The 13,310-nt window shown below is 42.7% G+C and overlaps 1 protein-coding gene across 2 annotated transcripts in view; it reads right to left on the bottom strand.

The window, feature by feature from the left end:
• Positions 1-12,406, bottom strand: part of LOC124463145 (LIM/homeobox protein LMX-1.2) — a 47,639-nt gene extending 35,233 nt beyond the window's left edge. Inside the window, exons 1-3 of one of the 2 annotated variants that reach the window (XM_047014908.1) lie at positions 12,164-12,406; positions 11,799-11,921; positions 11,143-11,329 (exon numbers count right to left, since the gene is read on the bottom strand). In XM_047014908.1, the coding sequence (XP_046870864.1) occupies positions 11,143-11,329; positions 11,799-11,865 (254 nt within the window). In that variant the 5' untranslated portion in view covers positions 11,866-11,921; positions 12,164-12,406. Of the gene's footprint in view, positions 1-11,142; positions 11,330-11,798; positions 11,938-12,163 lie in introns of those variants that run through there. The other variant, XM_047014907.1, reaches the window with a different exon arrangement.
• Positions 12,407-13,310: the final 904 nt, after the last annotated feature.

The raw sequence follows: 13,310 nt of genomic DNA, 5'->3' as shown, positions 1-13,310 counted from the left end.
CTATTCATTTCCCATCATACGCTAGGACATATTACTCATGCTTTGTTCCTGAAGCCACCTCAACATCAGCATATGAACAGACTGCCTGAAGTCACACCCCTTACGTGACAAATGAGCAGGAGGAAATGCCCAGAAGGACATCATGACTGTATGTTCTAGGGCAGCTTTCCAGAACTAGCTCACCAAAAATATAGCCCTTCCTGTCCACCCAATAGATGGAGGGGTCAGGTGGCTAGCCTCCAAAGAAAAGAAGCTGTGATGGATGTTCGACGACTTAACCTGGACAGGCTGCTGTTTGTAGGAAGAAATATAAGACAGCGAGTACCATTGTGGCCATGTTCATCGCATCATTTTCCAAAACCAAGTGAAGCAACACATGATGTATTCAATGGATCGATGTTGGACATCCACTAGAAATGTAATAGCTTTCAAACTAAAAGCCATCTCTCAAGTGTTACACGACTTACAACGTATGAGTGTCCCTCTGTAGAGCGACGGGACTATAAATCACAACGGAGTCTAGGGAAAATATTTGGGAAGACATCGCACAAGGAAGCAACTGGATACTGGGTAAGCAAAAAAACAATAACAAGAGGAAATTGAATTATCTGTCTTCAAGAGCAAAGTTCAGCTGCAAAGTCAGCCCGCAATCTAGCCTACAGAGTGTAAAGAGATACTCGCTTTTCTGAGCCCCCACCGAAGAAGAGTACAGTAAAGTTTTATATGTACCTGACAAGCATTGAAAATAATTGAAATAATGGCACATAAAAGATAACGCAGCGAAACAGAAAGGGGCCAGTATCGGTGGCAGTATTTCTGTCATTGCAATACAGGAAGTCCAACTGAGAAGCAGAGACTTTTACACAAGGCTTCCAATAGCCAAATCAACTCCAACCATGGGAAATTCACACTTTTCGCAGTGGGTCTAAAGTCACCTCGAAGGCACCCTTTAGTTTGGTCCGGATCAGCCACGTGGATGTGGAGCCGAATAGGAGCTTCCATGTGGTTCAACCTGAAGGGGCTCTGCTGTTTGAGTCGATCCCAGGCGCCGAGCCTCAGCGGCAGGCCTGAGTGCACCTCTGCCCCCTTGCCGGCGCCCCCCGCAGGGCCATGTCAAAGCAGCAGTGCCACTCCTGCTGGGATGAGAACGCTAAACGGAGGCTTGGGTTTCTTGGGCCTGGCCTGAGGGGGGTAAAGAGGGGGGATGGGATCGTTTTACCCTCAGTGACTGGAGGACTACCTACCGCTGGGCCAGAGACAAACCACAGAGACCAGACTGCCATCCACCACGGGGGCCACATAGCGAGGCTCCGTTCACACGCTGGGAGTTTAGGCCGAGCCCAGCAGGGGCAATGACGAGCATTTCCAGGCAAAGAGGCGACTTGCTGGGGCAGCTATCTCTACACAGTGAAGGCTGGCTGAGGTGGCTAGCTAAACAGGGAAGGGGACTTGCTGATGTGGCTAACTTGCCACTAGAGGAGACTAGCTGAGGTGGTTAGTGTAACGAAGATGGGGTTAGATTTATGATGGAATTAATCGTATCAGAAATAAAAGTGGATTCAATGAGTGGTAAAAATGTAAAGGCCTGTCATATTTGCTGAAATAAACTTCATATCCTCCTAGCAACCAATAAATCTCAAGGTTTGACAGTAAAAATAAAGAAATCCGATATCTGTAGGTGTCACAGGATTGTAATAAACCCATCATTTAGTTCAGCCCCAACTTAATGATTAGACGGCATTAGGACTGAATGCAATGATTGGACGGGCTACTTGTCTGTCTACCTGCCCACCTACCGGCAGTAGACAGGCAGCTAATTCATGATCTTTTGGGGAGTAGCTTTGAAGGAAGGGGATGGGATATTTTGGTTTAAATCCTTTCAAACCAAAATAGCTAGGTTTGCAAAATGTACCAATCCTGCCTTTAAGTCATTACATCTTTTGAGAAACACAATTTTGTGGTCAAAATCTAAACCAACCAGCAAGTGACAGCAGATCGAAAAAGCAATGACAGACAATAAACAAGTGGAGGTTGTTAGAGGGAATAAGAGTGAGGGGGAGCCCCCTACGATGGCGCAGAGCTTTGATCCTTTGATCCTAGGCAAAGACGAGGACGTGTCCACCTGCTGGAGCCGGTGGGGCTGGTGGGGGAGAGTTGAGTCAGAGTTTCGGCCGCCCACGTGACCACCACATTCACATTGTCCACTCAGAATCTTAGGCATGCCTCTGAGACCAAAAGGCCCCCTTCCCCAAGTGTGTGTGTGGTGTGTGCGTGTGGTGTGTGGGGGAAGACGATGGTGGGATGATGAAGAAGAAAACAAGTCCCACTCAACTCACTTTTCTACTGTACATACCAGTTTCCACGTACAACCTAAAAATCTCACAGAGCGGAGCTAAGACACTATTTATAAGAGGGCAGGGAATAAAGATGTGGTCCTTTTTTGAGTCTCGTAACTGGTACTGGCTGATCCCCCCCCCTCTCGTAAAATGCCAAGCTAGGTTTTTTGAGGTCGATGAGGAGCCATGATTTTGCCATAGAAGAGCAATATTTTATCCTTCTCTAAATCACGTGTCGTCATAATTTGGGGTGTTTCGCAACAGCCGGCTTACTGTGTGTCAGGTGAGTAGATGCTAGATGCAAGATAAGAGCTAACTGTAACTGCTTAAGTCAACAAAACAGTTGTATTTGAAGCATACTGATGAATATGTGCCTATTTTAACTACAAAGCCTCATTTAGAAGCAAACAGAAACTTCACTCTTAATCCATAACCAAATGTATAAGACAAAAACAGTACAGGGACATACAGGGACATTCTCCCCAAGGCAAGTAAGGTGAAGTGCCTTGTGTCCTTGGGCAAGGCACTTCACCCTACTTGCCTTGGGGAGAATGTCCCTGTACTTACTGTAAGTCGCTCTGGATAAGAGCGTCTGCATTTTTTTAAAATGTACCCCCCCCCCAAAGGAGGGCTTTTCTTAGCCAAAAAGATGGCTAAGAATGGCTGCTGCCTAAACAGCAGGACAGCTAGAACATGACTAGAACAACAAGACATCAACAAAGACCAACAGACCTCAATGTCTATGTCAGGTCACCATCGAAAAACATGCCCACGATCCTTCACAAATCATAAAACACCATAGATCCCCCAGTCCCTCCTCCACATAAGCTCCCTGTTCTTAATATCGGCAATATATTCCAATCTGCAGTTTTGGAAGCTCAGTCGGGTCAGAGGACCTGGCACACAAATCATTTTGGTTTGAGGATCACGGGGAGAGAGGGAGGAGAAGGCTCCGAGGGTGCCGGGCCAAGGGTTGAGTGAAGAGGCTCACGAGGCGGTGAAACCCTATCTGCAAAGTTTTCACCCAGGGTTGTTTTTCTTACCATGAGAGTGGTCGGCGATCAGCTGCAGTATCCAAACAGAGAGTGGTTTTAAGGATCTTGCTCGTAACCCCCCCCCACACACACACACACCCCCCCCCCCTCTCTACACCCCACCTCCCCCACCTCTTTTGCTGCTGCTCACTTTGACGGGATGGAGCATATTTGGAGTTCACAACATCCTGCTGTGCGTAGGTCCTGGATTTACTCCCGGATACACGTCCCGGCTTTCCCTTTGATAGATGGACAACACACTAGATCTTCTGGTTGCTAATAAAACGAAGCTGTTCATTTTTACAACGTGACACTCCGCATGCCTCCTTGTTTGCTAATGAATAATGGTTGCCTTGCACAGAGGGCTAAACATATCCAAAAGCTCCTTTGTAAAAGTGATGGACTTTAAAAGGTGCCAAAGAAGCAAGGGCCAAGCAACTGATGTTGCACTGAATGGGATATTCTGGCCAAGGCCTCGTGGACCACCTGCTACCTCCACATTAGTTCTGACTGAGAGGACATCAATGAAAGAAAGACATGGAAAAGAGAGGGTGTGATAGTTTTTTTTTGTTTTTTTGGTTGGTGGGTCGGGTCGAGAGGTAATGAGATTTGTTTCAGCGCATCTGATCTTTCGCCTTAACAGACTTCCAAAGCACTTTTGACAAGGAAAGAACCCCCCACCCGCCCCGCGCTCCTCCTTCCTGGGTGAACCGCCTGGAAACAGATTACTGACCAAGGGTGTGTGCAAAGAAGGAATGCAAGCTGCCCAGGTTCCTCCGAGAATAAAGGAGAGTATGGGACTGTGGAGACCGCATAGGGAGAGGAGTGCAGAAGCTCTGTGTTGAGGGGCAGGGTTTTGGACGTTTCATCTTGAGGCTACACCTCCCAGTCCATTTGAACGCGCTGGGCTCAAAGGGTAAAACCGGTGAGGGGGGCTTTCCAGTGGAATTCCTGGAAGCAACAGGTGGGGGGTACGGTCTATGTTTCCCTTGATTTTGGACAAATGTGGTGACACTAGACCACCATACAAAACATTTCCCTTGGTTCACTTACTGCCTGATTCACCGCCCACCCTATACAGTAACTACTGTGTTTTTCATTTAGACTCATGTTCTCTTAGTTGATGAACCATGAAAGAGAGGATTGGTAAAAAAAAAAAATCTTCTTGCCCATAAACTTGGCTTTTGTCCCTCTTAAGGTTTATTTTGGCTTGATATACATTCAAATCCTACAAAAGATAATGTATGGTATAAAAAAAATCTGAGATGCAACCAAAAACACAATAGAAAATGAGAGAGAGAGCAAGCTATTTTATCATCCAGCTAAAAGCAATATTATGGGGCAAGGAAAATAAGAGCTTGACTGAAGAAAGCCAGTAGCTAACCACCAGCTTGGCACTCTGCACATCTGTAAGATGTGAGAGAGGGTCCTGATACTGAATGATGAAAAGATGAAGCTCAGGGACTCAAGCCGAATTGATAGTCTCGGCAGTGCAGGGGTAAAGTGCTGGAAAATCCCCTCATAATATCAGTCTCATAATTATGTGGCTGAGGAGAATTTGTTTGGTTTAGTGGTTAGATTGGGTTGGCTTGGCGATGGGGGGGGGGTTAATTATGGAGCCCAATCCCAATCTTAACTGGTCCCCCCCCCCCCCCCCCCCCCCCCCCCCCCCCCCCATTTTCTCAGTGCTTGACACGAATAAGGGGATTAGGAACCCGGGTTTCCGTTGGCCCTCCTTGAAGGAGAAAGCAGTGGGGGAGCTTAGTGTCACAGTTAGTGATAAAAGTCCAGATCAGCGTCAGTCAGCCGTTGCGGAAACATGGGGGTCTGTGACCTAATCTCATTAGACGATGAAGAGGGATCATAATAAGATAGGCAGGAGGAGTGGAGATGGGTTGAGGGAGAGGGGTTGGTGGGTGAGACACTGACATCTCAAAAATGTCAAACGTGTCCAAAGCTATGGTTTCTTCCAGGCATTTGTAAAAACACTGGGCACCATTTTGATCCATTTAAAATATCGCACATATACAGAACGATGTTAGTTAGAGACTGACCACAGAGACAAGAGGCAGGGAAAGGGGTGAAACCGGGCAAGAAACCATCTCTCTCCTCAGATACTCCTGAAGGGGGGAGAAGGGTTCAGGGTTGCGCCCACGCACATCCCCACGCGCCAGTAGAATGTGGCACTTGCTCGTGACAGCGGGGCCTGGGTACACAGCACCCATACGGCAGCGCTTGCCACCGCGGTGGTACCCTCTCCTCACACATCGGTGATGGGAAGGAGGGGGCGGGACACCGTGTTTGGAGAAGCATTCCATCAGCGGGGGGGGGGGGGGGGGAGCTTGCGGGGGTGGAGGGACTAGAACGCACAGGAAATCTGAGGACTAGGAGCGAGCAGGCTGCATTCTGCACGCAGATTCAAAGGGACCCCCTGAGAGGGCACAATGGATTCACATGGGCGCTGCGCTGGCAGAGATGTGGCTGACGTTTATACTCTCCTCCGAGTCAAATTGGTGTGGCGCTGCACTTTTATGTTCATAACCTTCGTTGCCAGCATTATGTAAATGAAAAGATGAGAAATTGTGTACAGCATGTGGAAGCTGTATCCAGTTAAAACTACAGTTCTAAAAATAATATGAAGGCAGTATACCACCTTCATATTTTTATTACCACAAAATGTTAAAACCTTTCTACTGTATGCAATACTGTATTGCTATTCAATGGTACAGTATTCATTTCCCTAGTCTGGAGATGGACCCAGTCTTGCTGGGAGGGTCAAGTATAGGGTATTCAAACTGTGGAATTAACAAATAAACGGTCACAGTCAGATTGTGAGGCCTTCGGGAAGGAAGAGGACGTGTTATTTCAGCATTAGATGACCTTCAGGCCTGAACTTCTCCCTAACTTTTGTGACATTTAGGAGTGCAAAGAGTTGAAAGGCTAGTTTGATGTTATAATAGCATCTCAAAAAACATCCCACCTGTATCTGTGTTTCTCTAAATACATCTGTGCAATACAGATCACTCTGAAATGAGTTAGCAAGTATCACGAAACGATTGATACTTTTACTTTGTTCACAAGCAACTGGTCTTCCTGAAGATCTGTCTTTGGAAAAAAGAAAGCACTTATGTGAACTACATAGTGTACAGCTACAAAAACTGTGGTGAGAAAGGTATGCATATCATGGAATGATAGACGATTGCATCACCACATTTGGATGGTAGGACTGGGGAAAGGTTATGTTGATATGAAACCCAATACTTCCGTATTGAGAACGCCCAGGCAAAGGCCTTAAAACAGCAGAGACCACTACATAGTCAACATGGGTTGCGGCATTGAACTAAACAAGCTGTTAAACTGGGATTCTGTTGGTGAATATCAACAAAATAATATATTCTTTATCAAATTGCAATTGTATGAACGTAAAATATGTCCCTTTTTAGTCTGGAGAGCCAAACAAATTCACCAATTGTAACTTTTCGAAATGACAACTAAATCCTCTGTGAGATATGTTGAATTGGCTTGAGTAAATGTTTCAGCACTCACTTTGCTTGTTAATGCTCTAGGACAACAAGCCCCAAAATATTAAGATTTACTCATGTAGTAAATCAGCTTTTTCATGTAGAAAGTTCATCCCTATTAGCCACACAGAACATAAATGTAGAAGTTAAGATTTCCTCAGACGCAGTCCATATAAGGATTGATTGACTTCTACAAACGTTACGATGTTACTCGGTAGGACATACAGAATGTGCATAAATATTGTTTCTTTCCTAGTGGGTGGATAAGACAGGGCACTGTAATTTTCAAAACAAAAGGGCAGTTTAAAAAATCCTCACGTCAGCCTTATAAACCTGGGTGCAGAGCTCCACTTAATTAAAAAACAACATTTAAGAAGAGGATGCACCAGCGGATACCTCCCCCCCCCAAAAAAAAAAAAACCTTATCGGCATAATGAGGATCATGGCACTCAAAGGGATTGTGTGTGCCCTACACATTTTAAAATGGAACATGCTTTGAAAATTCTGCATTTACGCACTGGCTTCAAAAACAAGTAATTTTTGTCATACATTCGAAGTTCAGTAAAAAAGAATGTTCTATATTTTTTCATTGGCGCCTAATTCGTTCTTAATTAATTCTTAATTTTACTGCTCTGGAAGTATAGGGTTGTGTTGTCTCTATAAACTCAGAAATATTTTTCCGACCAGAAACAATCTAAACATAGCTGAATTGGGACTTGTATTTCAATCTGTTGACTTCAGGGCCTTATCCCAACATACAGAGTGCACCAAAGGATTCCATCACTAGAGTTCCAGATCCACATGCAGACACTCCACTGCCTGAACACTATTTTCCCAAAATGTTTGAACGTGTCTTCATTTTTAGTTCCTCCAATGCTTATAGCTTTATTAAAGGGCATAAAACAATACTACGTCATTACTTATCGTGATAATGTTTACACCCTACGCAATGCACAGGTTATTGCATCATCCTTAATTTTCATAAACACCGAAAATGATCTGCAGTGACAAAATAGCAAAGCCCCAAAAAAGTATATCTTGATTTCTTTGATCAATGTTACAGTCAATGACACGTCCTGTGAGTCGTATGATGAATATGGGCTGACACTCAAAGAAAACCCCACTAGGCGAAATGTCTGCAAAACCCAGAACTTCATGGAAGCAGGGACCTGCCACTCCAATTTTGATGCAAACCTTGTGCATAGTCGTTTGGTTTCCAGGGGAACAGGCTGATAGGCCTTTGCCCACGTTAGCCCCTGTGGTGTTTGGAGCAGAGTTGTGTTATTCTAGGACCCAATGTTGTGACATCACTGTCTGCTCTTTCCCTGATCCAACAAACTGTCTCATCTCACAGACATAGGACTATTGACCACCCATTAAAAAAGAGTTATTATCAGCAAGATATGAACGAGAACTGGGTTGATTATTAGGCTGCACTGTAAACCTGACTCAAAACAACTGTTTTCTTTTGATCTTATTTATGATTACGGATCTTAATAAAATTACGTATTTTTCTGTAGCGTTTATGTGCGTGTACCATTAAGCTAATCAATATAAGTCAGAATACATGAAGCCACATGGCAATTACAACTATTTAGAGAGCGGATAGAGGTGTCGAGGGATGGGAATATAAAGATTTACTGTTCAGATAATTACAGGGCACCAAGCGTAATCTGCTGCCATCTTCACAACGAGCTGTCAGAGCCTCAAGCTTCTCCTTCAGACCTGCTGCAGTTTGCGGCCTGACTAATGTGTCTTAAATGAGCACCATAAAAGTCAGAAAGGGTGTGAATTAGATCTCTTAAGTATCCTATCATTGTATCAAATACCCTTTTATAGAAGAGAGGACAGATTTTGCAAAAGTCGCCTGTCTGGGTGAAGCTGCACAGAAGGAAGGACGATGTCTGTGTGTAAGGCGTGGCATTGAAAACGGAGAGGTGGAACAAAGGGTTAAACATGCAGAGGTATCTGCCTCGTCATTGGTCCAGACCCAGGAGCCCTACTGCTACGCTGACCAGTGATCGACACTAATTTCTAAAACATTTAAATTGCAGAAGAGACAAATACAAATACTAAAATATGGATGTTGCATTTTAAAAAGCTACACAAACGTGAAATGAAAAAAATGTCGTTTACATAAAAATGTGGCCTAAAAATTGTATTCACATAAATCATGTAATCTGGTCCAAACTCTTTAAATTTGTTTAACTTAAATATTTGTTATGAATCATTTGAATTTCATAGAATCATAAATTAAAAATTAAGAATCTGTCAATAAAATATAGATAGTACAGGTTTTTCAATAATATAATTGAATCAATAAGAAAAGCCCTATCCTTTTAACAGAGAATTATTTGATTCATCATTTGATTATGGAATGTCCACAAAACCCAAGTATGACAATTTCAAGAATCACATTTTTGTTGTGACGGATTGTGGTTTAAGCTGTCTGTTTGTATTACCTCAGAGACACAAAATTTATAGATAGCAGCAACAAGCTCATTTGGAATAAAGGCATTTTTCAGATAACTGCAACTTCCACATGCAAATCAAGGAATACAAATATAAAATGTAGGGGGTAAAAATGCCACCAACAATTATGACAGACTGTCACAGTGTCAAATGTAACGTTTGACGAAAAATAACATCTAAAAAGGACAGAAAATCCCAAGATCCAAATATGTGTTTTTTGACACACTTCCACTTGATATTTTTTCTTTCCATATTTGCGTTACCTATCGAAATGCTATCAAAATATTCCCAAATGTAAATTATATAGACTAAATCCCTCTATGCTCAGGGTAGACAACAGTACACTGAAGCACTTTATGTGTTTCTCAGGTGATGGAATTCCAAACTACGACTATGAAATTCCCATTGTTTGGAGAAACTGCTTGCCATCATGTCGGGGGAAGACTTCTGAATGGTGGACACAGTGATGTGAGGCAATGGATGTCGCCCATTGTTTCCTGCCAGACTTCTAGCAGGGAGAGATAATGTCCCAGTGATTGAAGTAGCAATGTTTAAAGCTCTGGGACAAAGGGCCCTTAAAACTTACTGACAGGCATGAAGAGCAACCGTGCAGAAAGACAGGGACAAGAGACACCCCACAGTCCGCACGCAGCACAGAACTGTCTGCACACGGCTCCCACACACAAACTACTACCCCACCAGATACAGCCTCCTGAACCACTGCTGATTTATATCTAGTAATATCATAGCTGTGTGTTTTTCCATGGTGATCAGAGCAAAGCAAACACACGGATGAATACACATGCATCAAGTTAGGCACTCCACCAACCATATAACTCTCACCCATGCACACACAAATACGTAATGATTTCACTTTGATTTTTATAAAAATTACATTGATAAAACTTATTGATTTCTATAACCAATTAGATCCAAACTGTTACATACACTGAAATACATCTCGACCACTATGTACTAAATAATACAACTGTAGCCTATACTATACTAGCCTACTAAAAATAAAATATGTAATTATAATTACCTATACTTCAAAATTCCCTACATTCTGCAGTAAACAACGTGTAGTCATAGCTGCAGTTGGCAAGAAAAAAACGATAGTAACAAATGTAGAACCCTAACCCATATTACAGATTTAGGCTCGTAGGCTAATACACTGTTCTTGTGTTTATATATTTTTATTAAGCTTCTTATTGATAATAGAAATTATGAATGCAACTGTTATCGTAAAGTTTTCAGTCACTCAGTTGTGAAAAAGTTCGCTCTGTTTCAATCTTTCAAAGCGAATGCTGTATTTCAAGATAAAGTTTGGACAAATTTGAACAACTTAACAAGCATAATTATAAGTAGCCAAGACTAGGCTAACAACAAAGAGACGATCTACATAGCCTACAATTTCGCATACAAAATGGGATCGTATTGGAAAAATATCGCGTAGGTTATAATGGCCTACAAAATCCAAGAAATTTAAATAAATCAAGTAGGATAGGATACATTAAGATAAAACTTAACCGTTTTATGCCTCATGCCAAAGCCTATCTACTTCGGAAAAAAACATTGCCTGAAATGCCATTCCACTGTGAAAATGTAGTTGAAGCACAGACAGGCCTAGGCCTAAATTAAAACCAGAATGTTAAGCAAAGCCAGCGTAACCAAAAAAGGCCTCGCTTTTCCTAAACGCGTTCTTTCCCATTTGCGTGTTCTGAAACTGCAGTTTTGTGGAAAATAAACAAGAGTGAAAATAAAAAGAGACCTACTTACTGTTGATAGTCGACTTTGCAGTATAGTTTCCTATCTCTGAAGTAACAAGTTGTGGTAAGTGGCTGATGACACACGGCGCACTGCAAGCACTCCTCGTGCCAAGAGGATTCGTTGACCCGCATCAGAAATCGGTCGGATATGGGCCGCTGACAACCCTCGCACACCGCCTGATGATGACAATCAGCTCCTGGTTGGGAAGAATATTTGGGATACAGTTTTGTTATATCTCACTCACACACACATATTTTGGATTTTTTGTCAAATGTAAAAAATGTCACACTCCCAGTCAAAATTGAAAGAACATTGACTACAAGTAGCCAAACATTTCTGAAAACATAGGCTCCTCGTTTGAATAACCAATCAATGGCATCAGCTTTTACTACATTATTAGTTGCATTATAGCAAAAGGCTACTTCATCGGATGTACAGACTTATATTCTTCTGCTAGTTTGCCTCTTCTTCACAAACTTTAGGCTATAGACTCTGTTATAAGACAGTGGCCTAGTCTTGCATGCCTTGCAGACATAGCTCCACCGTAGAGAATAGGAGACTGAAGAGGAAAGTTAAATGAGCCTACAAGCATTAGCCTACTTAAAAACAAAACACCAGAGTCCCATTTTTCTGAATGCATTACGAAATATTGTATCATAACTTACCAATCATAACGCCAAGAGTAGCTGCTCCAGTTCTGAGATGATCTTCGATTTTAATACCGTCCAGCATCTTAGAACAGGCGGAATGAGTCCGTGCCGAGAAGCGCCTTTCCAGTGACTCGAGACCTGTTGCAATTTCCATAACAATGTATGGTCACAGACAGTGTGGTCTTAAACCCTCCTTATTGCACACTGAACGTCTTTGCGAAAATACAAAAAATGCTCCTAATAGACACTGCTAATAAGGATTTTACAACGCGTTTAAATAGGCTACAGAAACTATTAGGCTGTGCAGCGCAAAAACTTTGAGGTTAGCCTACGGTGCATAACGAAGAAACCTATTGTTTGTAACTGTTATAGGTTGTCACCTGCTCAATTTGTGATGATTTAGCGTTTCCTCATGTAGACTAGCAGGGTTCAGAAAATACTATCAAGTTCGACGCAGGACGCTGAGTGTTTGGAGAATTCTCCTTCTCTCAAAGAAAAAATATCGTATAGGAAGTAATAAGCAAGTGCTGTAAATCCAGAGATCCCGAGTGAAGAGGTTCCAAAGTGAGCTCTACAGTTTATGTGCCATGCCGAGTGTAGCCTATAGTCTCTTGAAGAGGTGAAGCCGAGATTGAAGCAACTGCATTCCCTCCCCTCGCAGAATCACTTTTTTGCACTATTTTGCAGCTGTGGGATGCTATTGGTGCACAATGTTCATGTGTGCAGTGCCATGGAACGGAATCGTTCCGCCTCTAAAAGCATTAGGCTAGACGAAGTCCTCCAAGTCAGTCGAATACGAGTTACGTGTCTGCGGTAGATTCAAGCTTTATATCTGCATGAAAGTTGTGGAGAAAAAATAAGAAAGTATTATCAATTGCCACAATGGATATGTTTACTTTTTTCTTTTTTTTTTACGCAATAGTTTGAGTTGGAATAAGTTAGGCGATGTTCCATCAAACATAGCCTTTGCTATAGGGTAGAAACTCAGGCCTATTATTATTATTATTATCACTTCTAACACAATTAGTGAAGGATGATGGCATTATCCTTTGAGTACGATAGCAATAGCAAGGCTACCCAGCCACTACATGCAAACTTAGTGTGTTTAGGCTGTAGCCTACTTTTTTAAGCTTTCACGTCAGCATTGAGAACATGATTTATTATTTACGCGTTGGAAGCTAATTTGAAGGAAGTTAATTATGTCACTTTGACATTATCTACGATGAATCCATAGCCCGCCGAAGACGCTGGATCAACGCACCTGGCGATTGGTCGCGATAACCGCAAAGGCCGCAACTGTCTTCGAAGTCACAGTCTAGAGGAGCTTATAGTGGCCCCCCCGGCACTGAAATGTCATATCTATGCTACATGATTAAAAAACCAAGAGGTAAAATGGGCGATATCATGGAGTTTGGAATGAAATACCTCACAGTTAATCACTTTTTTATCCCACCGAGTTGCGTAGGCTCGGCCTGATAGCAGCTGTCTGAAAATGCAATATTCATAAGTTGTCTGCTCTTTTGTTCT

Source organism: Hypomesus transpacificus, unplaced genomic scaffold, assembly GCF_021917145.1.
Source record: "Hypomesus transpacificus isolate Combined female unplaced genomic scaffold, fHypTra1 scaffold_27, whole genome shotgun sequence".
NCBI lineage: Eukaryota > Metazoa > Chordata > Actinopteri > Osmeriformes > Osmeridae > Hypomesus > Hypomesus transpacificus.
This window is presented reverse-complemented; position numbering and strand designations above follow the sequence as displayed.